This window comes from Pseudonaja textilis, chromosome 17, assembly GCF_049901715.1.
Source record: "Pseudonaja textilis isolate UNSWEBS1 chromosome 17, rPseTex1.2, whole genome shotgun sequence".
NCBI classification, from domain to species: domain Eukaryota; kingdom Metazoa; phylum Chordata; class Lepidosauria; order Squamata; family Elapidae; genus Pseudonaja; species Pseudonaja textilis.
The window spans coordinates 9,473,053-9,498,019 of record NC_142006.1 but is presented as its reverse complement, the minus strand read 5'-3'; the positions used below and the strand labels follow the sequence as shown (position 1 = coordinate 9,498,019).

The window sequence follows — 24,967 nt, the reverse complement described above, 5'->3', positions numbered from 1 at the left end:
CTTTGTTGCTTCCCAAATTAATCAAGTATTAAGCCAGCAATGCATTTAACACCTACAAAACTGAGCTGGATTATGCATATTGGAGTCTGGTCCTTCATGTTGAATTGTTTTTTGATGCAAAGTATTTCAAGTTGTACCCTGTTTAGACTGGTATGTAGGAAAAGTGACAGTGCTAAGTCCAAACTGAATCAAGGAAAAATAGCTTGTGTGTATATGTATTTATTAACTCTTTTAGGCACTGGAAAAGGTCTTTTAGTTTGGAGGAAACTGTTAGGATTACAGTCTCTGAGAAGTGAGGCAGCATAAATTTATACTTTTCTGGGGTTGACTTTAAGAGCTGGAAGATGGACAGATGAAGGCTGGGAGAAGGGGGTTTGTAAAATTGGGATTTGTTTAGCCTTTTATGTAAGATGTGTTCTTTACTCTTCCATCTACATGCTTTTCAGAACCTGGATTAAATCCATGTATTTGTTCCCTACGCAGAGTTGTGTGGAGAAATTTTTTGTGACCTGGCCATTGGAATGTCAGAAAAACAACACCGCGGATGTGATGGAAAATCAGTCACTCTGCACAAATCTTAAACCCACATGGTAAAACCACCAGTGTGATCAACCATTATAAAAATACCTTTTTCACAGATGAAGGTGAATATATGTGTCTCCCAGGATCTTACAACATTATCCTGGGCAAAATGGGTTTTATATATTCATGTATTTTAGAGTCTCCTTCCCTGGTAACAATTACACTCTTGGATTTTAAGTGGCGTGAAATGGTACAGCCTGTGTTTTCCATATGGAAAATACCCAGAAAACCTCCGTATTTCAAATCAACTTCCTGGCATCTCATACCAAGTTAATGTTATCCACACTTTCTTTGCCCCCCTCACCCCGCCCCCTCTGGCCAGCCCTTCCTTCCAGAAATCCAGAACGTTTAGTTAACCCTGGAATTAGCTTAAAATGGCACCGTCCGAAGTCACTCAGCTCCTTCTACAGCAGTCGTTGAGATGGCCTTGACGTAATAGGGCCCCTCGCGCATATAAGCCCTCAGTCTCAAGTAATGCTGATTGCCAAAAATTTCTGCAGCCGTCTTGGAGTTAACCAAGGCCTTGACAAGTTCATACTTGGCCTCCTTAGAAGCTTTGTCTGGTTCCACTGATCTGTCCACCATGTATTCCACAAAGCCGGGACTGTCCAACATCATCTGCTGAGCCCAGGGTTGATTTGCAATGGCCTACGAGACAAGGTAGATTTTGTTAAGTGGTTTTGACCCCCGAATTCCTTTAAATTTAAAAAATGTTGTAGAGCCAAAGATATTTAACCCGATGTAAAAGCTGAAAAAACTACACATAATCCTCACCTTAGGGCTGGTCCCTTCTTAGGAACCGTTCTAAGTCCCAACAGACCTATTGTTATAATCCAGTGTCTTCGGGTGCTTGCCGGCACGGCTGAAAACTTTTATACACGATCATCGCAATAGCACTTAAGACTTGTATACCGCTTCCCAATGCTTTTACAGCGCTCCCTAAGTGGTTGACAAGAGTCAGCCTCTTGCCCTCAACAACCTGGGTCCTCATTTTATGGACCTCGGAAGGAGGGAAGGCGGAGTCAACCTGGAGCCTGGTGGGATTCGATCTGCCAAATTGCAGGCAGCCGGCAGTCAGCAGGAGGAGCCTGCAGTCCTGCAAGTCTAACCACGGTGCCACTGTGGCTCACGTTATACTTTCGCCTCTCTTAAAGCCCCCTCAAAATATTTAATTGGAAGGTAATTAAATTAAAACAAATTCATCTGCAGAGGAAAGGCTGTCTTAGAGCAGTTTTCTGCTCTGTTCCGGAATGTAATCCTGATTATCCTGGACGGCCGGCCAATGCCATCCCAAATTTACCCACAGAATGCCAGGTTGGGGGAAACCTGCCCGGGAGAGAAGGGCACTGTGTAGACAACTGGAAGAGCACTTCATGCAAGAAGAATCTTACCGCGAAAACCCTCAAGGCTCCGCAGTGGAGATCGGGGAAGGGCTGAGTGCTGATGCTTCTGAACAGTTCCAAGGGCTGGTTAGACAGAGAGGAGAACCAGGATTCGGTCATCCGGAGAAGATCTTCTGTTTGCTGCTCCGGCTGTACACAAGAGAGCAGCGGGTGAGTTTGCATCGGCCTCTGACCGATCCTTTCCCCCCCTGAAAGTTTCAAACAAAGCATCCAACGTTGAAATGGCGGAATAGACTTCTGGGGGCCGGGAGGTTTCACTGGGATTCGATGCTTTGCGAGCGCAGAAGGTTAAGTTTCAGAATTATCTTAAGTGTTCAGTTAGCAATCCGGATGTTAAGTCAATCTGGCTTCCCCCTGGGCCTTGTCAGAAGGTCGCAAAAGGGGACCGCATGACTCTGCAACTGTCATAAATGCGAGTCACTGGCCAAGCGGCTGAATTTTGGCCATGTGACCATGGGGATGCTGCCAAGGTTGTAAACTGTGAAAAAAACAGTCACAAGCCACTTTTTTTCAGTGCCGTCACTAAATGAACTATTGTTAAGTCGAGGGTATCATAGGACCACATTGCTTAGCGACAGCAATCCCGGCCATCTCAATTCCTGTCATTAAGGGGAGGATCGTGGGTTGTTAAGTGAGCAGGTCCTCGCGGCTTCCTGCTGCCTTCCAACCACCGAAGTCATTGGGAAAGCCAGCAGGAAGTCAGAACCCCCAGGAGAAGCAGATTCGGTGTCTGCCACCAGGTGTGGGGCGGGGGGGAGAGCGGGAGGCCGCAGAGGTGGCAGGAGAGGCGAGCCGATTGCCTACCGCAACTTACTTGCAAGAACAAAAGGGATGAAATGGCATCCAGACACCGGATTCGCATCTCCGTGGGGGCATTCTTGATTTGGTGCCCGATTCGGTTTAGCCCCCGGTGGAAGCGGCTCCCTGAAAGCCAAAGCAAGCCCTGTTTCTGCCTGGGCGCATAAAACAACCCCCCCCTCCAGCCCTGTAGCCGGAGTTGTCCTTTTACAGGCGCACACTGGACGGACCTGCCTTCTGGAGCACCAGTTTGCCCTCCACGTTTGAGCCCAAGATTGCGATCGTGTCCACCGCCACGCCGAACAAGGTGGGGTCTTGGCCCTCGGCCATGCTGAAGACCTTCTCTACGAAGGCAGGGTACTGTTCGCAGATCTGCTGAGGGCTGTCCACCATCGCCAGGTTGCCGAAAAACTTGACAAAACCTGCCAAGGTAGCCCTGTGTCAACAGAGTGCGGCGATGGCCCCTTCAGCCGTCGTGGTCCCGCCCGTTGCCCTCTCCTTGCTTATGAGGACACAGCAAAGACCAAACTGGGCTGGAAGTGGGCAGAAGCGAAAGCGCCGCTCCAAGGTTGACAGGTTCCAACCCCATAAATACAGGAAGCAAGTTACCGTATTTTGGGGACTATAAGACGCACCTAGATTTAAAGGAGGAAAACAAGGGGGAATGGTTTTTGGCCTCCACGCACCTCATTTCTGGCCCTTTTCCTGGGCCTGTTTTTGGCCCTATTTTCAGCCTGTTTTCGGTCTCCGCTGCTCCAGGAAAACAGGCTAAAAATGGGACACTGGAGGCCTAAAAGCTCCAAAGGGTGGAGGGTGGTGTGTGGGCAGGCCTTCGACAATGTTTGCTCCATAAGACACACAGACATTTCCACCCACGTTTGGGAGACAAAAAAGTGTGTCTTATAGTCCAAAAAATACGTTATATGCTACAAGAGGAGGATCCAGACTCCCTCTGCTCTTCCCTATGCAGACAAAAACAAGAACCAAGATTCAAACTGGGGTGGAGAAAGGGAGAAAGCAGGTTTGGCAGGGCCAAACGGGGTCTCCACGTACACTAACTGCACGGCAAGGGGGAGAACAGCAGGCCACAAAGACCCAGTGTCAACCCTACTAAGATCAAGATGCCCCAAGGCCACCTGTAATCACCTGGCAGGTAGAAACCGGAGAAAGGATCTGAATCGGCACCAATGATTATGTTGGAAATCTTGTCGATGATGCCTTGCTGGGCGAGATATTGCCGTCCATGTTGAGTGTGGGCCAGCGAGGTCACCATCTCTATACAGGTCGCTCTGGTTTAAAACACACACACACACACACGGACCAATTCAGAAAGATGAGAATGGGCCTCCTGATGCCCCAGGAAGCGCCACCTGCAGCAAAACCCCCAGGGTGTAGCCACAGCCCTCAGACTTACAGACCGCTTCACTGTGCTTTGCAGCACTGGGAGCAAACTATGAATCGGCCCAGAGATTGGCGAGGGGTTGCAAGCAAAACTGAGGTGCCGCCGTGCATTTACAAGCAGCAAAGAGATGGCAAGGATTCCCCAAGACCTGCCTGCCTCCCCGCTCATGCCGAGGCCCATCCCATGAGGTACCTGACAAGCACATCGTTTCCCGTCAGTTCCCCAATCATTTCTGATATTAAGCCGCTGTTCACGCAGTAGTTCAGGGAGTCCACCGACGTCGAGGAAATGTTGACCACTAGCTAACAGAAATGCACAAAAAGACAGGAATCTGAGCCACGCCTCTTTAAAAGTGTTTCCGCTGCAATGGGCAGCCACGCCTCCCCCATTTGGAAATCAGATTTGCAGGCGGTTATTTAATTAAACATAGCAAACGTAGCTATGTTAAGCCACCCATAGGTATGCTCTACCTCTTTCTCTTTAAAATAAAAAAATCCTATTCCCTCCCAGAGATTGCTGCTTTTGGTTCTTGTTAATTCTCATGTAACCTTGAGAAGACCAAGTGAATTAAACCATTTAAAGACATTTCATGCTAGTCTCCAGCTCCACATTCATAAGTACCGTTTTTTCCATATGTATCCTCTCCCCTTATCCCAAAGGTGCTTTTTCAAAAAGACTTTGTTTTCCCCTCAAGACTTTCCTTTCTCATCCAAGAAGCTTCTTCGGTTCTTTGGTCAGATGAGAAGAGAAACATCTTCCAAGAAAAATGAACTCCAAGGAGGATTAGGCTCAAAAGACCCCCAACAACATCCCATAGCTCTTGCCTCATACACGCGGTAACGTATGATGTCGCTCTTCGCCATGACATTTTTCAAATCGATCAGCAAATTCCCCGCCAGCAAAACTTCCAAGCCTTCAGGCGATTGTGCTATCCTGGACAAAGATTTGATGGCCTAAGAAACAAAAGTTGTTGATGAGAACAGGAGAAGCAGACCTACGCGTGTGTCGGGGTGAGGAGAGGCTGAATTAGCAAAAGGTACCATACTTGCCAAGTTTGAATACAGGTTTAAGATGAAAGACCTAGCCATTCTCAGAAAAATATTTTCCAGAAGGAAGAAAGCCTTCGTACAATGGGGTCATGTAGTCCAGCAAATTGGGGGTTTATTATTATTATTATTTATTGAATTTGTTCACTGCCCATCTTGTAGCAAACAACTCTTTTAATTGACCCTTGACAAAGAAGGGAGTCTGAGGCCTAAACACAGAGAAAGGCACACATTTGGTGTTAGAAATAATCAAGAAATAGTTTTGACTACAGTTCTGAGCGGGTCTAAGCTGGTACCTAATTGAATATATCCATTTTTCCCCCCTAAGAGATTCAGCAGGGGGAACCCCACAGGGGGTACTTGAAGGACCTACACTTGAGTTGCAAAAAAAGAAATAGGGAGTGCAGTCCTCCAGAGCCCAAGGCTACCCATAATTTAGAGGGGGCTTTTTGAGGAGGGAAGTGTGCCTTTGAGTCTGTGTTTAATCCTCCGTAAGTCCCTGCAGTGTTCTTGGCAAGATTTTGGAAGGGGTTTGCCATTGCCTTCTTCCCATGGCTGAGAGCGCGCGACTGGCCCAATAGATCATCCCCGTTTGATGACCCCATAATCCCTTGCAGGGTGGACAACTGAATCTAGCTGAGTATTAACTGGCCAGATGCCCTTCCTGTTGCCAGTGCAGAGTTAATTTCAGCAGATATATTCTCAGTGTGTCCAGAGAAAGAAATATCTGCCTCTACCCAGGATGGAATTCACAGCCTCCTGATTGTGAGGCGAGAGCTCCATTTCGAAGCCACCACCCCACTCTACTGGGCCAACAGACAAGATTTATAAATGATTTATGAGATTTATAAAGTTCCATAGCTTAGATGGCCTTTCCTCCCCCCCACAAAGATCAGCTCACAAGAACGGACCTCTTTTGACACGGCTATTTTCTCGGCCGCAATGCAATAGACAATCTGCCTCAGTAATTCAGGAGTGTTAAGGATTTCTCTGACAGCAACAGGGTCTTCCACAACTCTTCCAACCTAGGGATACAACATCATTTATAGTCATTGGACAGTTTCCAACTTCCATTCTTCTTCCATTCTTACTTTTTGGTCTCATTCTTAGCTGTCCTTGCTGCTATTTTTTCTATACTGCCTTGAAAGTTTAAAAATAATTGCTAGAAGCATTTGTATTACACTTACTAGCCAAAATTGTTAAGGCGATAACTGCAATTGAAACATTAAACAGGTGAAGTTAATGTACAGTGTACAGGTAGTCCTTGACTTACAACATGTTCATTGAGTGACCGTTCAGTTACAGAGGCACTGAAAAAAGTGAGTTATGACAGTTTTTTTAGACTTATGACCATTGCAATATCCCCATGCTCACATGATCAAAATTCAGACGCTTGGCAGCTGACTCATATTTATGATGGGGTCCTGCAATCTCCTTTTGCGACGTTCTGATACACCGAGTACACGGGGAAGCCAGATTCACTCAACAACCGTGTCGCTAACATAACTGCAAATGGTTCACTTAACTGAGGCAAGAAAGGTTGTAAAATGGAGCAAAATTCAGTTAACAAATGTCTCGATTAGCAACAACTATTTTGGGCTTAATTGTGGCCGTAAGTCGAGGACCACCTGTATCACCTCTAGTGTTGTTTCAAACACCTGCAGCAGGTGCATGAAAACAGAAGCGCAGAATGGCAGGGTGAGCATCTCATCCTTAACCTCCTTGAGAAGATTACAAAGCTGAACTGTAACACGTACTTGGGAGATGGTTAGGATTTTGACCGAGTCATCCGGGTGGAACAATCCCTTCTGAAGTTCCTCCCCAAAGTTTCGGATTACATCCAAGGAATCCATGACTTGCAGGAATCGCTCCAGGATCGACACACACAAAGAGATCTGCTCACTGTTTGCAGGAGAAAGGAAAACCCAGGTGTTTGCTAATGAAATAAGGAAAGGCGTCAATACGGTGCAAAACAAGCAACCTCACTCCGTTATGAAAATTCCTGACACCAATTTTCAAGGAAAAACTGGTTGTTATGAAGGTTGAAGGCTTCTCCCACCCACCCCCTCAAGGACTCTCCAGGCAGACTAATCCTTCCAAAACTTTGCCCAAGCCTCCACCAGCAACTGCATAACCTGCACACAGCATAAAATCAGACCAATCACTTTCCCACCCTGTTGTTCCCTCCCTTAACATCGTTTTCATCATTTCAAGAGTTTCCACATTTTATAAAGGAACATTTTGAAGAAAGGCAGAGAAAGAAGGAAGGGACCAGAGACCAGGAGGCAAATAATGCTTGTAGCAACAAAAATTTTCTGCATACACACACACACACAAATCTGTGTGTATATGTGTGTGTGTATGCAGAAAATTTTTGTTGCTACAAGCATTATTTGCCTCCTGGTATATATATACTGTATATTTATATTTGTGTTTGTATGTTCTACGTGCATAAATATATACAAATATATACATACATACGAACATTATACACTATACACGAACACTATACAGAAGCCTGATGATGGCAGATGAGATTCTGCCGAAACGTTGCTACAACTTTAAAAGCACAACTATAATGACGTGGGAAAATACATACATACGTATATACAAATTATATGTATGTATACATATATACATATACACACATATATGCATATACGTATGCATATATGTGTGTACATATGTACACACACACATATATGCATACATACACACAATACAAATATGTCTACACACACATATACATGTATACATGTCACATATTGGTATTTATAAATGTACATACTGTCCGTGGGTAGCAATGTGTGTGTATATGGGTAGATTATGCTTATACACATGCACCCCCAAATATGCATGCACCTGTCAGCCTCTGATCTTGACATTCGCCCCTTGGACCACCCAACCTCACAGCGCCCCAGCACGGCCCCAGTTCCTCCATGAGGACTAGCGCCTTGATGTAAGGGAACCCAATTCTCTCTTACGTATCCCCGCGGGCCATGAGGACGAAGAGCCCGGCTAAAGGGTAGCCAGGCCCTCTTTCGCGGAGGGCGCCGGGGGGCAGAGCCTGCACGGCCGCCCGCAGGGCCCGCAGCTCCTCCAGCGGCTCTTCCAGCGCAGCGACCCGCCTCAGCAGCTCCAGCGCAGCGTCCACCTCCCCCACCGCCATCTTGGACAGAGAGGAGGGGGAACGTCTCGCGAGAATTCGGCGGGGAAAGGAGGGCCCCTTTCGGGTCCGCAACCTGCGCAGGCGCGGTGACGCCCTTTGTGGCGGCGGCGGTCACGCAGACACTCCGGTTGCTGATTGGATGGACAAGTCGGGCAGGCGGGACACTTGATCCAGTATCAGCCCCCTTGGTCTCTGTTTAGGCAATCGAAGTGCAAGCCAGGGGTATATAAAATGCAATAATAAAGAGTGCCTCTGAGCATGCCTAAAGTGTTGTTTCCTCCCCTCCCGCCACCACTCCTGCTAACGAGTAACGAGCCAGAAGCATTTGAATCTCAAGAGTCTTTTTTTTCCTTAACATTCTATACAGACTCTTGTAATTCTTGCAGCAAAATGCATTTCCCTTAACAGGCTCTCATGCTTCAAAGAACAGAACTTTTATGGAACTTTCTCTTCGATCATTGAGCCCGATGAGAACTTGGGTGGGAAACCACAAGGAAATCCATCTCACCCTATTGATGGATGCGTATCGTTTGGGACAAGATGGGTGGATGGGTTTGGATAGATGATATACATGATAGATAGATAAATGGGTGGCGAAGTAGGTAGATGAGAGAGAGAGATTACATGATATAAGGATATTAGATAATTAGATGAGAGAAAAAGATTAGATATAGATAATATACTGGATATATAGATAGATAATTAGAAGAGAGAGAGAGAAGAAAACAATAGCAAACCACTTCTGTAGCTTCTATACTATTGCCCTCAAACCCAGCGTGGATGGATATCTATGAAGTCACCATATATTCAGATATAGATATGAATTTAGATAGGCTAAAATGATTTGTTTTGCACATCTGTTTTCATTTTCTCCTGTTCTGTGCAACTTTGTTTTCTTCCTTTCTCCAAGTGTTGCGATTGTGGGATCCACCTCTCCTTAAGGTTATTTCTTCAGCTCCAGATCCTTTTAAAATCTCAGAATTTATCAGCCAGATCATTGCCCCAACTCAGTGCCCCCTTCCCTTCTTTTTAGAGCTTCCCCACGTCCATCAAGCATTTAACTTCCCAACAGCCGCTGTATACCCTCCCACGCAGTGCTAGCAAGACGAAGATATGGCCAAGTTACCAATATTCTTTTTTTTTTAATAATAATTGTACCTCTGACACATTCATTTGAATAGAACACACAAAAGGCCACTCATTAAAAAAGCAGCAGCCCTGACTCGCTGAAGGTGCATAGAAGCGTTTACAAGATCAGTCCAGACCAATGCAAAAATAATTATAATATTTTAAAATACAAACAAATCCTTCTGGGGATGGGGGGAAGAATATATATTTTGAGAGGCCCTCTCTTGTCTGCTGGGGCCTCAAGTTAATCTGTGCAAACAGGAGCAGGCAAATACAATTAGATTCAGAATTGCTTTACAAATCTTTTCCTTGGGGGATATGGAGAGAAGCACTCGTAGAAGAGAAAGAAGGGAACCTTGGCAAGGTAAAATGCCACGGCCAGGTTTGTGCTTTTTCTAGGCTGGGAACTGCCTCCTTTTGAGACATTCGTCATAAATGGACCATCCTGGCTGAAGTTATGACTGAATTTTCAGCTTTCATCCACGCCAGTCAAAAAAATTGCAAACCATCGAGCCAAAGGGGACACCCACCAACCATTAACTTCTAATTAACTTGAAGAGAATCCAGATGTGTGCGTCTTTAGTGCATTTGCTAATCTCCCCACTCCTGTCACATTAAATCTGCCAACTCAGGGATTGCGGGGGTGCCCCCAGGAGCTTGGAGGTGTCCCTAAATCCCGCCCTTTGGGTTTATCCTTCCAGGCATTCCACCACCAGCCATCCTGTCAGCTTGCTTTCCAACTCTCTGTTCATCCCACCTGCTACGCAGGGTTATCCATTTAACCCCCTCCTGGATCCTAGCAGTGTCTGATCTCTCGCTATCCTTTATCCTTTGGGGGGGACAAAATAAGTGCCATGTTAGATGGAGCCAATCTTGTCCAAGTGATGTCATTTCTATGGGGCTGTCCTGGGAATTCATTCCCCTTTTTGTCCCGAATGGCCACAGGGAGCTAAGGCTGAGCCATCACGGATCCCTAAGCCACCCCTTCCCTCTTTCCTAGCCCAACCCTAAGGGTCTGCAACAGGGACCGCTGGAAATTTGGTCTTCAATCCCCAAGGAAGTTCAGGGCAACCTCTTCTTCCCTGGCTGCATTCCCACCCTGTTCCTCTCTTCACATGGCTTCACCTGCCGGACCCCGACATGCATCAGTAGGGCGTGCTGCCCTCCCACTCCACGAGATACTCCACTTTTCCTTCTGGGCTGATCCTCCGAGCCAACACTTGGTGTTTCTCTCCGCAAATAAAGCGGCCAGTGGCTCCGAAATAGCTGCTGATGGATGACTGGAGGTGAGAGAGGGATAAATCGTCCTCGCTCAAGCTCTCCAAGGTCTGGCAGTCGATGGCGTTCTCCGGGCGATCTGGACTGCTGGCCCGGTCACTGCCATCCACGGAGCAGCCAGGGACAAGTCTGCGGAGGCGCTCGGAGCATTTCTGTTTGGCATCGAATGGGGCATAGGTTTTAGCCGACAGTTTGCGCTTCCGGCTCCCGACATTTGTCCTGCTGAAAGATAGTAAGAAAACAGGGGGTTCTTAGGGCTCTGGCGTAAGGCAAGGATCCCCCAACCCCCGGTCCACAGCATGCCCCCAGGTCTGGAGGTGGCTGATGAGGAAGAGGAGGCCAGCTGGGTCCAGTGCCTGACGTGCAGATGCGCAAAAGGCAGAGGAGAGGAGAGTCACTCGGTCACCAAGTGCAGAGGGTTGGTCGTGTTTGGGAAGCTGGGTCAGACTAGTCAGCAGCCAGACTGCGCAAACCAGTGAACTCCACTTGCGGGATGAAGGCCGCAGGCAAAACCTCGCCCCCTTCGGTCCGCGGAAAAACCTTTCTCCACAGAACCGCTCCCTGGTGTGCCCAACACATTGTTGGTCAATCAGAACTATCGTTCCTAATGTGGTAAAGTGGCAGGGCATTTTTCGTGACTCAGATGCAACCTTTGACAACGTTGGCAAAAGGGTCGTGATATTGGGTGCATCTCAATTGGAATGGCGAGGTGAGGACTAACTTTCAGGGGCCGAAGCACCGTTTAAAAAGAGAAGCCTTTTCAATTGACAAAGGACCAGGGTCACCTCGATTCAAAGGAAAAACTCGTCGAGGCTGAGCCCGAGGTGCTGGCGGCGTCGGTGGAGTCTACATCGGAGAGGAACCCGTGGCCCGAACTTGCGCTGGAAAAGAGGGAGAAAGAACAGTAATTAAATGTCTGCAAGAAAACAACCAAGCTCAGAGAATCAAGGACCCCGCAATCCAAACAGGAAAATCATTGTCCTCCTCCCCCCAAACCCCGCCCCTTTCTAGCATTGATAATGTTACCTAGCTGGGTAATGAAACACCTGTAAGAAAACAACCAAACTCAGAAAGCACCTCACAAAGGAGACTTTTTATCTACAGGGCCAGAAATCCTCCCTTAGCACTAAGGCCAAGTCCAGCTTGCAAGGTGTTACCTTTTTAGACTCTGGATTTCATCCAGCGAGAAATCGAAGATGCAGGCCAGGTGGTGGTTGGTGCTCCAAGCCGAGGCAAAATCGCTCTGTGGCAGGAAGGAAGAAGGAGAGAGAGAGAGAGAGAGAAAGAGAGAGAGAGAGAGAGAGAACAGCCGTTATCCAGCACCCTCAAGCAGGGAAAATCATTTGCAAGAAAACCCACCAATCCTCTCCCGTTCCCCACAGCAGAGCCCATCATTTTAGCAAACTGACACTGGGAATGGCATCCTCCAAGAGGAATTTGGGCCTTTTCCTTCTCCGTTCGTGCTGGGATTGCTGTGGCAGCAAACTGGAGAGGAGGGAAGAAAAGAAAAAAGGGAGGTGGGGGGAGATAAGGAATCAGACAGGTGGCACGAAGACCACCTGGGAGAACTCAGAAGCTCAAGCTAAGAGCCCCTGCTGACTTCTACAGACCTGCTTGTGTGGGAGCATTTGACTTTCCCCCTTTTCTTTGTCTCGCTCAGTCCTGCAAACTTATCCGGGATAATTTTGCTGGGAGGATTCGGGGGGACTCGAACCCGGAGGCGAAACATGCATTTCTTTTTCTTGATTTCCTTCCCGCACAAGAACCTGAAAAGTCACCAAGACAATCCTGCATCTTGGTTCAATGAGAAAAGAAACGTCTGCAAGAAAACCGCCAAGCTCAGGGAGCACCAAGCACCCTATATTCCTCCTCTCACACACCACTCTCTTCTAGCACTGATGATGTCACTTAGAAAGGTAATGAAACGTCTGAAAAAAACCCCCACCGAGCTCAGAGAGCACCAAGGAGCCCACAACTCAACCCTGAGCTACCAATATCCTCTTCTATCGAGTCCGTTGGATCTTCACATCTCTTGGGAGAATAGATTCTTTCAAGCTCACCTGCTTTTGTAACTGTTCAGTGCGCCTAGAAGGAGGGGTCCTCGTTCTGCCACAGGGGTTGTAGTCAGCTGGGGAAGAGATATTAAGGCAAAATGAGCCCCAAATTCACTTTTCGCCCCAACCTAAGAACGCCTTTGAAAGACTAAGTGAAAGCTGTGTCTAATCCTTCTCTAATCTTCTGGGGAGTTTCGTGGATCCGTTCTCGCCTTGTGTCAGCTTTTTGCTGGGATGTTGCTTTGGGATTTGGGGACTATCAGAGGGCACACAGCTTTACTGCATGAGACAACCCAGGAGCAATAACAGCAAATGGAGGTTTGTAAGAAATAGTGGTTTTTATCTACAAAAAGTATATATACTACACATACACGTACTATAGGCAGAGATCAAACAATCAGTAAATTACAGCAGAGAGGAACACGCAGTGATAGAGAGAAAGAGAGACATGCCCTAACAGGGCCTCTTTTTATTATACAGGCTCTTAAAGGGATAACGGCCAAAAACCTCGCTGGTTCATTCCTCTCATTACATCAGAGCATCATTGCATCATCGTAGCCGCTGGGAGAATTTATCTTTTTACACCTCAAGATCGCAGATTTGATACCAAGCGGAGACTGGAGAATCCACCCTTTGCCATATACCCCCATGCCTGCCCTACTTTTGTGCCCAGGGCATCTACATATCTTTCCATTAGCCATGGCAGCTGATAGAACCCGTTGTATGGAACCGCTCTAGAGGAAGTTAGCGCGTGTTCAGTGGGAAGCAAACTGTAAAGAGAAGGATTTGAGGCTTGCCCCACAAACCTTGCCAAGCTGAAAGTAGTCCCAGCGGTGATTGACGAAGGCCAAGATCTCCTCAAAGTTGAAATATTTCTTCTTACTTTGCACACCCAGGTTGTAGATGGCCAGGTGCACGACGTCGACCCTGTGTGTGTGTGTGTGTGTGTGTGTTGTTCAAGAAGCAAAAGAGACAATGACCTTCCCGTTGATGGAAATGATTGCAGGAAGGAGGTGGGAATTTTGAAGGTGAAGGAGTGAGGATAGCATTTTCCTATTCTTTCTTTGAATTAGCTTTATATACCTCCATAAAAATCTCCTCCTCCTCCTCTCCTATTTCTTGTCTTCTTCCTCCTCCTCTTCTTCCTATACCTATCCTTTCATCTCTCCTTCTTCTACAACTCCTCACCATCCTCCTCCCATTTTTCTTGCTCCCAAATCTCTAATCTCTCCTCCTCCTCCTCCTCCTCTTCTCCTCTTTCTCCCAGATCTCTTATCTCTCTTCCTGCCCCTCCCATATCTCTCATCTCTTCCCCTTTTCCTCCTCCCAACAATAAACCATTACAAACCCATACCATTCATAAAAGATCTGTACAGCAAAAACCTTTGAACAGCACATGAAAAAACAGGTCCCCCAAATCACCCGATTGTCCCAGCTCTTCGGCTCTCTTGGTTGCTCAAATGAAGGCCTGCATGAAGCCATGCAAATCCCAAACCTTTCCTTCCCCAGCGTACATACATTTCAAAACGATCCTTAAAAATGACAAGGACGTCGCCCCAGCCCTAACTTCGTGGCTGAGGCTCTTGTAATACAGAAGCCGGAATCTGGAAACCAACTTTGAAAACTCAGCGGTGCCGGGATGAGAAGGGAGCCGGACCTCCATGGTATAACGTAGCTTGCTCATTTCCCTATTTCTCCCCCCGCCCCCCAAGGGCTAAGTGGTGCCTGATGCAATAAGATCTATAAATGGAAATTCTTTTTATTTGGGGTGTGTGTGTGTGGGGGGGGAGTAGATCTTACCATCTCAAAGGCAAGCGTTTGAGATACTCTGGTCCCTGATTACACATCGTGCAGTGGAAAATATAAAATCTGGAAGACACGAGAGAGAGAGAGAGACAGCAGGTTCCTATGACTGGTTTTTAGATGGGTGCAAGAACTGTATACGAGGCTTCCCGCCCCAGCTGCTGCAGGGGATGGACTACAAAACCCTTCCTCCTCGGCCAGCAGGACTCCGGCTACACTTACCGATCTCCAAAGAGCATGGGGTGGCTCAGGCACTGCAGGCAAGCTTCGTGAAACCACTGACGGCACTGAATGCACTGCAGCATCTTCAGGTACCACCTGAGAAGGAGCGGGAAGACATTATCGGTATCGGCCTCTACGCAGGTGGTCCTCATTTAGCGACCACCTCGGACAGCGACCGTTCGCAGTTGCGAGGGTGAGGAAAAAGTTAACGTTGTGGCCAACCATCAAATTTGTGACCTTTGAGGGCTGCGAAGCTGAAGTTTGATTGGAAGCCTGGTCAATTTGCAACTACTTCACCCAACGGCCTAATGGCCGATCCCAATTTGGGCAGCTAAACGAGCCCTGCCTATACTTTTATTTCCTAGGCTGTCGCGAAGATGCTGAGGGGAAAAACCATCTGGAACCGAACTGAGCTTCAAACTGAGACAGCAACCTGCATATCCAGTTGAGAGACTAGGCATTTGGGGGTGTCCTGTTTGCAAATCAGGGTTCCTCCAGGTTAACTCAGCCCTCCCTCCTTCCTAGGTGGGTAAAAGGAAGACCCAGATTGTCGGGGGCGAGAGGCTGACGCTGTAATCCGCTAAGAGGGGGCTGCAAAGCACCACGTAGCGGTATATAAGTCTAGGGGCTATTGCTGTTCATTCCATGCCATTTCCATATTTTCATTTCCATTTCTATTCTATTCTATGCAGTGATGGCACTTTAAAAAAATGGAAATATCTGCATCCCTTGGTGGTTGAATAGAGGAGAGGGGAGGGAAAGGGAAGGGAAGAGAACATATACATAAATACAGAAAATGGAATAGAATATGGAATGGAACCGAAGAATAGAATAGAGTAGAGTAGAGTAGAGTAGAGTAGAATAGAATAGAATAGAATAGAATAGAATAGAATAGAATAGAATAGAATAGAATAGAACAGAACAGAATAGAATTCTTTCTTGGCCAACTGTGATTGGACACACAAGGAATTTGTTTTCAGTGCAGAAGCTCTCAGTGTACCTAAAAACACATTCGTCAAGAGTCATAAGACACAACACTTAGTGATAGTCATAGTCATAAACGAGCAATCAAATCGTACTAGGAAAGCACATAAAACCACCCTGAAAATCAAGATTCCCCCCCCCCCAAAAGGTCTCCTCCAGCTGCCAAAGCTCACCCCGCCCTCCACCCTCATGCACCCTTGAAGGATTCCCCGCATCATCGCCCGCGGTCGAACGTACTCTCCGGGACCACCGCAGTAGCAGTAACATTGCTGGTGATTGGTTCTGTGGAGAGAATCCCACTCCAGCTGTTCCGGGTTGTAACACAGGACCATTTTAACCGTCTGCAGAGTCCGGGCAATGGCCCCTTTCCTTAAGGCCCCGCCTTTCTGTAAAAGCAACAAGAAACAGCATTTTCTACGCATTCTCTCAGTCACTCGTTCCTCTTCTTCTATCTATGAGTCAAAGCGCAGCAGCCTTTTTTTTAAAAAATGAATTATCTGTTAACCCAGTAAAGATTCCCCTCCTTGCACATCCGTGCTAGTCGTTTCCGGCTCTAGGGGGCGCTGCTCATCTCCCCTATGAAGCCGAAGAAGAGCCAGCGCTGTCCGGAGACGTCTCCGTGGTCATGTGGCCGGCAGGACTGAACGCCTTCGAAGGCGCATGGAGGAACACCGTTCCCTTCCTACCTTCTGACAAGCGAACTGAATGGGGAAGCCAGGTTCACTTAACAACGGTGTTGGACTGCAGGGATTCACTGAATGACTGAGGCAAGAAAGGTCGTAAAACGAGCCAAAAGAAGTCTTTCGCTTAACAACACCCATCTCCCCGTGTCTCCTGTGGCTCAAAACACCTTAGATTTTTCCCTGCAGGCACAGCGACGAGGAAAACCTCTTGTACGCCACTCACCCGCACAGCTAGTACAAAGATACACCTCCGACAAAACCAGGGGGTCACCAAAGACTCTTCGAGGCTCCCCACCAGGGGAAGGTGGCACTGTTGGTGGTACCCTGAGAAGGAGGAAGGGGGGGAACGGAGGGTTTTAAATCGATACGGAAGCTTAAATGCAGTAGCATCCACAACGGTATCAATAATCCTGTCCTGAGTCACTGATGATGTTAGCTAGTTCAGTCATGAAACATCTGCAAGAAAACCAGCAGAGAACACCAAAGACCCCACAGCCCTCCTCCTCCCCGCCCTCTGCAAACCTCACTCCCTTCTAGCACTGAGGATGTGCCCCTGCAAGTCATCTGGGAATCAACTAGCTCAAAAGAAGTTGGGGTCAAAACAAATCTCGCCCGGTTTTACTCAAAGTCTTCTAATGCTGTCCTTGTCTTTCCCGGAAGGTTTCAAGGGTGGAGGGGCCCTGCTGGATCCAAGCAGGAGGTTTTAAGCAAGAAATGGGTTTGGGGTGCTGAACACTTCTGATAAACGCTTCTCCTTCAAGTATGAGAGAGAATGTCAGCCTCCACAAAGTTTTCTCTTTGCCGCTTGCTCCCTGTTGGCTGCCATAGAAGCCCAGGGAGGGGTAATTTTGGTATTTGGGAGGGAAGGTTGCTGGAGAGCAAAGTTATTTTCTGTGTGAACTAACAAGGAGGGGATGCTTTCCTCCTTACTGTGCAGCTGCATAGACTTATCTCTACTAAGCCAAGGTCAACCATCTTGGCATACCAGATGAGGGAATAAGCACCTGAAGAGATGCCCACGTGACATTATAAGCACTTCAGATTGGATGACCAGCCTGGACTCTCCGGGGAGGGAACTTGGGATAACTTTCAATATGTAATATTCGCGCCTATTCGCTTCAGATCTTGCTACCTTTTGTTGCTACCACATCAAACTCGGTAAAAGTATTTTTTCTCTACATCAATGGAGTTGACAGGTTTCTTTCTTGGGTTTTGAACGGAGGCACAGCTGACAGAGGCATTTCAAACTCGAGATAAAAAGGGCTTGAATTTTAAACCTGTTTTTACACTGCTACACCCAAGAGGGTACCTCTGTTACACACCCGCCGCAGAGGAACAATAGGAGGGATAGATCCAGGGCCACCCAAAACCAGGAGGGAAGATCTGGAGAAGGTGCTCACCAACTCCACACTTCCCACAGATCAAGATCTCATTCAGAGGCTCCGATGTTTTCTCCAGGCAAATGTTACATTCAGGCTGTTCACTGGGGACACCAGCTAGAAAACAGGAAGAGGGGAAAAAAGAAATCCGGTAAGGCCAATCCAGGTGTAGAACCGTAACCCCCCAAAGCTAAGACCATCCTGGGTTGTATAAACAGACAGAATCAAGATCACGTCAACTATTAGTGCCGCTTTACAAAAACCCTAGTAAGGCCACACCTGGAATACTGCGACCAATTTTGGTCACCATACTGTGAGGGGCGCGGTGGCTCAGTGGCCAAGACGCTGAGCTTGTCGATCAGAAAGGTCGGCAGTTTGGCGGTTCAAATCCCTAATGCATCGTCATGGAGTGAGCTCCCATTGCTGGTCGCAGCTTCTGCCAACCTAGCAGTTCGAAAGCATGTAAAAATGCAAATAGGAAAAATAGGGACCCCTTTGGTGGGAACAGCCTTCCGTGCGCCTTTGAAGGCATTTGAAGGCATCTCTGTGGCCACCTGACCACGGAGACATCTTCGGACAGCGCTGGCTCTTCTTTGGCTTTGGAACGGAGATGAGCACTGTCCCCGAGAGCCAGAAACGACTGGCACAGGTGTGTAAGGAGGGGAACCTTTACCTTACTACAAAAAAGGAAAAAGATATTTGGAAAAAGCTCAGAGAAGAACAACTAAGATGGTCAAAGGCCTGGAGGCTAAACGATATGAAGAATGGCTGAAGATTTTGGATCTGGCTAATCTAAAGAAAAGGAGGACATGACAGCAGTCTTCCAGTATTTGAGGGGCTGCCACAAAGAAGAGGGGTGGGTCAAATTATTCTCCAAAGGACCGGAAATAATGGTTGGGAACTAATCGAGGAGAGAAGCAACCTGGAATTAAGGAGAAACTTCCAAACAGGGAGGACAATTAACCCCCGAAACAGGAGTTGCCTTCAGAAACTGTGGGGGCTCCATCACTGGAGGTTTTTAAGAAGCGACTGGACAGTCACTTGTCCGAAATAGTGTAGGGTCTCCTGCTTGAGCAGGGGGCTGGACTAGAAGACCTCCAAGGTCCCGTCCAGCTCTATTCTATTCTGTTTCATTTGAAAGGCAACTCAATGGAAGAAAATGCATTAGAATACATGGATAATTCATATTTTCCAACTGCCAATCAGTCATAGATGTGATTTTTGGCCAAGGCGCATTTCCTCAGGCTAGTTCACTCCTTGTACCGAGGTTGACCGCAAAGGAAGCCAAGTTCAACTCTCCATTATTCAAAAGAGAATATGAACAACGCCCCGAACATGCCTCCTCCTTCTTTTTGCCTAGCACCTTTTCCAAGAGGACCTAGCTCACCCCAACTCTACCCTGCAAGAGTCTAGTCCTCATTCATCTCCTCACCCATCCGTATCAACACCTGAAATTGTGGAGAATTCCCCAAGGACAAGAGGCCAGGAATGTTCACGCACCATGCTGAATGTCCTTCCAAAGCACCCAGTATTTGGAATTATCTTCAAAGGTCACCAGGCAGCTCTGCTTAGCGTCACTCACCTGTAAAGGCAGAAAAAAACGCAGGACACAGACCTCAGATTGCAAAGATGGAGTAATCAAGGCTGGATTACTCCAACTTTGCAAACGGGGGTCTGTGTTCAAGTCTTAGGCTATGCCCAAGTACAAAAATGAAGGTGGGGTTCCCCAACTCCCTAAAACCACCCCACGTGTACTAACTTCACATGCTCTGGGAGCCCCAAAGTTTTAAATGGTCCCTTTCATTCCTTTGCTGGCTTTTGAGAGTATCCAGCAATTGCTATTTGTAGCAGGGAAAGGAAAAACAAGAATAAATAAATTTTAAAAAGAAAAGAATAAGCTTGGGGAAAGGCAGGAAGATAAGAAAGGGGAAAAGAAATACAGTGAGAATTGTCTTTGCGCAACAGTGGAAAAATGAAGAGATGAAAATGAACTAAAAAATATTAGAATGCACAGAAATGGATAGATTAACACTTAAAGGAGAAGGAAGAAACAATGTTTTTTAACATGGGATAACTTTTATCAATGGTTAGATGATAGAAACAGAAGTTAGAAACTTGAAAGTTTAAGGGAATGATTAACTATACAATGAAGGTATATTAATATGGATAACCAAATATTATTATTATATGATCATTATCAATTATATGAATATTATTATTATTTCTATTATTATTTTCCAAAACTACCCAGACAACACACTGTTCATGTAGACGTTGTTTTTGTTTATTAAAGAAAATGTATAAGAAAATGTATGTATGTATGTATAAACTGCCAACAATTGAAATACAAACAGCCAAAGTTCTAAATGAACTTTAAACTCCCTTAGCAAAGGTGAGATGGAAACAAGATTTTATTTAGAGATAGAGATAGAGAAAAGGAAAAAGTGGTATTTACTCTCTTAATCTTCCCAAGATAATAAAGCCCATCAGTCCAACGGCACAAGACATACTGTCCTTCAGGCAATTTAGCCATCAGCTCTCGCCGACTGTCCTGACTTCTGGCAACCCAGTCTGCCATCGATTGTTGGAGAGCTGGACAAGGGCTCCCAAGCTCAGGAGTCCCCATGCTTCTGGGCTGCAAAGAGAAAAGGAAAAAGAATATTATTTCTGAAAACATAGCATAGCTATGAGTAACCCCAGGGTGCCAAACTTTTTTACACCGAGTTCACATTTTCGATCTGTTCTCACCCATGGCTGCCAAGTTGCAGTTTTAAGATATCAGAAATCAGAACGTTTGGAGCAGGCAGATTTTGTTCTGCTGAAATAAATTAAATTCAGGACTGCCGTGCAATCTCCAGGCTTTACGATCAAGCATCTTTGGGAGCTCAGAACTGAGCGGAAGCACTGCACAGCCTCGAGTTTTGAGTTTAAAGATATCTTTCCTGTGTTGGATAAGAGCACACCTTTCTCCTTCTGTCCTGGCCACTTTTTACAGAGGCACGATTGGGAGCGTTTTAACAAACTGCATCCCTGTTTGGTTTGGTGGCCTCAGATAGAAAGCCCCTGCGGAGAGTGGGGAGGACAGTGGAGAAGAGTATAGGAAATTCATTTTCTGTTATTCAGGATACCACTCATACGCTCTCTGTGCTTAGCGCTCAAAGAATTGTGAGAGACCCCACACACCCACGGTTTCTATTTGCTCCCCTCTAGGGGGAGGTTTTGAAGTATCTATAGCAGGACTGCTAGATTTTGTAAAAGCCTTGTTCCTTAGGCCAACCCTTTGGTAAACTCGCCGGGTTCTTTTTCCCCGCCGTGCACACGTATACATTCAAACTAGATTGTGATATTTCTTTGTGTCCTATGTCATGTTATATGTGTATATACAGCATGTGGGTATATGCATAATGGTTACCTTTTGAAAGCTGAATGCAACAAAATTTCACTTAAAATATGCTGTTCAGTGTACATTGAAAGTAACAATAAAGATTCTATTCTATTCTACTCTCCTCTACTCTATTAATACGCCTGGCAGCTGGAGCCACATCTGCCTGGATTTCAACCCATAACACCCATTACTCAATGTGCTTTTACTCCAAATAGCAAAAAAGGGAGATGTTCGGTAAGTTAGTAGCAGGGCCTCCTTTGCCAAGGTCTATTTTTGGCCTCTCATTCTTGGCAGCTTCCGATCCTTGTAAAGATTGTGGCATTCCAATGTCGGCGCAACCGGCCGTGTCCCGGGAAACACCCCAGGTCCCAAGCAGTCCTTGCTCAACGCAGACAAGGAGAGTCCCTGCTGATCGGAATGGCCAGGAATCTGGGGAGCTTGAGGTTCTAAGGTAGTCCTTGACTTACGGCCAGAAAATTAGCCCCAGCTTGCTGGTTCCAAGTGAAATGGTTCTTTGGTGAATTTTGCCCCATTTTATGACATTTCTTGCCACAGTTGTTAAGTGAATCACTGCAGTTGTTAAGTTAGTATGTTGTTGTTAAATAAACCTTGTTTCCTCATGGACTGGGCTTGTCAGAAGGTCGCAAAAGGAGATCCCGTGACCCCCAGGACATGGCAAAGGTCATATCTCTATCATATCTATCTCATATCTATCTATTGCTATCTTATCTATCAATCTCTTATCATATCAATCAATTAATCTCTATCTTATCTATACTATCTATCTACCTACCTATCTAGTCTATTAAAATAGGTAGACCCCTGCCTTAAAATGAGACACTCGTACTTAGAGAATAAAATTAGTCATATTTCCCACTCTGGGGCCTCCTAGCAGGTTTGGACTTCACTTCCCAGAATCCTTAGTTAAGCATTCCAAATTTCAAAAAGTGCCTTTGGTTTTCCAAGAATGAGGCCTGGAATTCATCCGTTTTTGCTTTTCAGAAAACCCACAATTATGCAAATGCAACACTGAGAAAGAATTTTTTTTAAAAAGCAGTTATCTGCTCCTCTGAACGCTTTTTCCTAGAAGTGTTTGGCAAAGAATGTTGCATTTCCGGGAGATCCGTCGTAGTAAATTACATCAACATAAGATTCCTAAAAAAAAAAACAAATTCCAAATTCTGCACAATTCTCCTGGAACTGTATCCAGTTGAAAGAAGGTGGGTGTTGAGCTTCTGGTAAAGCCAAGCCTTCTCCAAACGGATTTTCACTAACAGGATCAACCTAACAACAGCACTTACTGAGCAAAACTCAGAAATAAAACTGAAATAGAGAGGTGGATTAGGAGTGTTAAAAGAAACTTAATAATTAAATAAGGCATACAACAGTTGCATTTCTAGCAGTTTGGCTGGAGATAAATAATATCCCCTGATTATGAAGCAGATATAAGCCCCTCTTTATCCTTTGATACTTAAGGAAGAAAATGCATCTAACCAGGGAGGCCCCACCCCAATTGTAAGGTTGTCACTCATTTTTTCCTGGGGAGGGGCGAGATCTGCTCCCAAACTCCTCCTCTCTCTTCCCATCTGCTCTCTTTGAAAGTTTGTCAGGACCACCTTACTTTATAATTTCAATTCCTTTTGGAGGGGGGGACAAGGGAGGAAATTCTTCCTCCCCCGGTTTGTTTGTTTTTTAAACTGTGCAAAGCTCCCAGCATGACTAAGACCTGGTTCTCTCCTTGGCTTTCATTGGCTGATTCAAACGGTGTTTTTTTTTAAAGTACAAAGTTGTGCAAAATCTATCTATCTATCGCTATCTCTATATCTATATCATATCTATCTCTTTCATTTCTCTCTCTCTCATATCTCCCTGTATATCTATCGGTATCAACGTATCAATCGATCATCTATCTATCTATCTATCATCTACCTACCTACCTATCATCTATCCTATCTACCTATCTATCTCTATCCTTACCTATCAATCTACCAATCAATCAAATCTATCAGTCCTATCTACCTATCTGACATCTGTCTCTGTGTCTTTCTACATCGTATCTGTCTGTCTATCTCTATCTGCCTATCATATTTATCAATCTCTATCCACCTGTCAATCTATCAATCTCTATCTATCTATCTATCCATCCATCCACCTATCATCTCCATCGATCATGGCTAGGCTGGGTCTCCAGCGTCAAACTTGGCGGCGGCGGCGGCGGCGGGCGGGTAGAGGCCCCCGAGCGAAAGGATGCGGTCGATGAAGTTACCCAGCCGGGCGAGGACGCGGAGCGGCTCTGCGCTGGAGGAAGGAAGTGGCGGGTCGAGCCCGGGAGGTTTACCAAGAATCGCCTCCCTTTCGGGCATAAAATGCCGGGGAAGACCGACCGGCGCTCTTGCAAACCAAAGGGAGGGGCGCCCCTTGCCAGGAACACGGATCCGCCCTCCCCGCCGGGCAGAGACCTTCGTTTTTGGGGGGCTCTTGCTTGGGAGCCCCGGTTGCAAGGGGGGGGAGACCGCTTGCGGCGAGGGAGGGGAGGCTGGCGCAAGGCTGAAGCTGGGGCGCCCAGGAGCGCGGTGGGCAGCGCTGGGCGGAGGGGAGGGGGCAGTGGGGTTAGGGGACCCCAGGCCAGCCCCCCCGCCCCAGTGTCCCGATCAGCTCCAACCCAGTTGTCAGTCCCGATCTGTGCGTGCCACCCTGCCCCGAGGAAAGCCTCCAGACTCGGTTGTTTGCTCCGGTTTCTCTCTCCCCCTTGTCTCTTTCCCTCAATCTTCTCCCTCTCCCTGCACCCCTTTCTCTCCTCTTCTCCTTCTCTTTTACTCATTCTCTCCCTCCCCCCTTTCACACTCACACTCACGGAAACGCGTGGTTCGCAAAAGCAAACCGCTCCGGACTCTGCCACCACGCCCCCCCATCCTGGCACCGACCCGGCTGGTGCGCGCGCGCTGCCGAGAAGGGAGAGGAAAGTTTGGGGCTTCCCAAGTCGGGGCGCCCCGTCCTCCCCCGCGCCCCCGCGCGCCCCCTCACCTCTTTTGCGGGCTGGGCGGAAGGCTCCTACCGGGGGGGCTCCCAGCCGGGCTCCATGGCCAGCGGGCGGAGGAAAGGTCCGGACAGGCGGAGGCAGCCCTTAGAAGTTAAGCCGCTCTTTGGCTCCCCTCTGAGCCCCGGGCGGGGTACCCCGAGCGCATCTCCCCCGCTCAGCAGACCCTCCGGGCGCCCTGCGGTGGCCGAGGTTGCCTGGAAGCAGCCTGGAAGCGACGGAGCGCCATCTTTAGCCCTCCTCCTCCTCCTCCTTTCGCAGCGCTACTTTCTCTCTCTCTCTCTCTCTCTCTCTGTTTCTCTCTTTTTCCCGCGAATTATTTCGGTTGGGCTCCTGCAAATTAGCGCGGCGGGTTCCCATCGCGCCGCCTCCGGCTCCTCCTTCTCAGCTGCATCCGAGCCCTTTTTTTTCCACCCGCTTCCCCTCCTCCAGCTTTCGGGACCGGGCTTTCCCGCGCGCGGAAGCGGGGTGGAGCCTCCCTAGCCAGGGGCAGTATACCTCGGAGTCACACCCACCCGAGCAAAGGCCCCGCGGAGGCTTCGGCGCCGCCTCTTGCCCGGTTTCCTTTGGAAGGGCTGGGACTTGGGGCCCTTGAGGCTTCCAGCTCCGGCGCT

General features: G+C 47.4%; 2 protein-coding genes across 3 annotated transcripts; both read right to left on the bottom strand.

The window, feature by feature from the left end:
• Positions 1 to 692: 692 nt before the first annotated feature.
• PSMD5 (proteasome 26S subunit, non-ATPase 5) lies at positions 693 to 8,410 on the bottom strand. Its single transcript, XM_026712249.2, has 10 exons — positions 8,216 to 8,410; positions 6,989 to 7,133; positions 6,143 to 6,256; positions 5,010 to 5,138; positions 4,378 to 4,487; positions 3,930 to 4,072; positions 3,014 to 3,205; positions 2,800 to 2,909; positions 1,974 to 2,114; positions 693 to 1,230 (listed from the first exon to the last, which is right to left on the bottom strand). Exons 1-10 carry the CDS (start codon positions 8,398 to 8,400, stop codon positions 973 to 975), a joined length of 1,527 nt encoding a protein of 508 aa, XP_026568034.1. The 5' UTR covers positions 8,401 to 8,410; the 3' UTR covers positions 693 to 972.
• A 1,112-nt stretch (positions 8,411 to 9,522) lies between these two features.
• On the bottom strand, positions 9,523 to 24,818 carry PHF19 (PHD finger protein 19). Of its 2 annotated transcripts, none has more exons than XM_026712248.2 (15): positions 24,341 to 24,818; positions 20,387 to 20,566; positions 19,432 to 19,513; positions 17,953 to 18,048; positions 16,776 to 16,876; positions 16,107 to 16,255; positions 14,886 to 14,981; positions 14,661 to 14,729; positions 13,667 to 13,787; positions 12,867 to 12,934; positions 12,417 to 12,572; positions 12,216 to 12,291; positions 11,964 to 12,049; positions 11,592 to 11,687; positions 9,523 to 11,028 (listed from the first exon to the last, which is right to left on the bottom strand). In XM_026712248.2, exons 2-15 carry the CDS (start codon positions 20,555 to 20,557, stop codon positions 10,674 to 10,676), a joined length of 1,722 nt encoding a protein of 573 aa, XP_026568033.2. In that variant the 5' UTR covers positions 20,558 to 20,566; positions 24,341 to 24,818; the 3' UTR covers positions 9,523 to 10,673. The 2 variants fall into 2 exon arrangements, with proteins under 2 accessions (XP_026568033.2, XP_087770890.1); XM_087914764.1 differs by having other exon boundaries at positions 9,523 to 11,025; positions 24,341 to 24,666.
• Between the last annotated feature and the right edge of the window lie 149 nt (positions 24,819 to 24,967).

Bases quoted from the DNA above. Each gene is read 5' to 3' on its own strand.
- PHF19 (XM_026712248.2), bottom strand. From the start codon at position 20,557: ATGGGGACTCCTGAGCTTGGGAGCCCTTGTCCAGCTCTCCAACAATCG. The intron at 18,049-19,431 runs GTGCGTGAACAT...CCTGTTTTCTAG, and splicing joins TTGGAAGGACATTCAGCATG to CTGGTGTCCCCAGTGAACAG. The intron at 12,573-12,866 runs GTGAGCTTGAAA...GTGACTTTTCAG, and splicing joins CTGAACAGTTACAAAAGCAG to GTTCTTGTGCGGGAAGGAAA.
- PSMD5 (XM_026712249.2), bottom strand. From the start codon at position 8,400: ATGGCGGTGGGGGAGGTGGACGCTGCGCTGGAGCTGCTGAGGCGGGTC. The intron at 4,488-5,009 runs GCAAGAGCTATG...CATTTCTGTTAG, and splicing joins TACGTTACCGCGTGTATGAG to CTAGTGGTCAACATTTCCTC. The intron at 2,910-3,013 runs GTCCGTCCAGTG...TTTGGCTTTCAG, and splicing joins ACTGGTGCTCCAGAAGGCAG to GGAGCCGCTTCCACCGGGGG.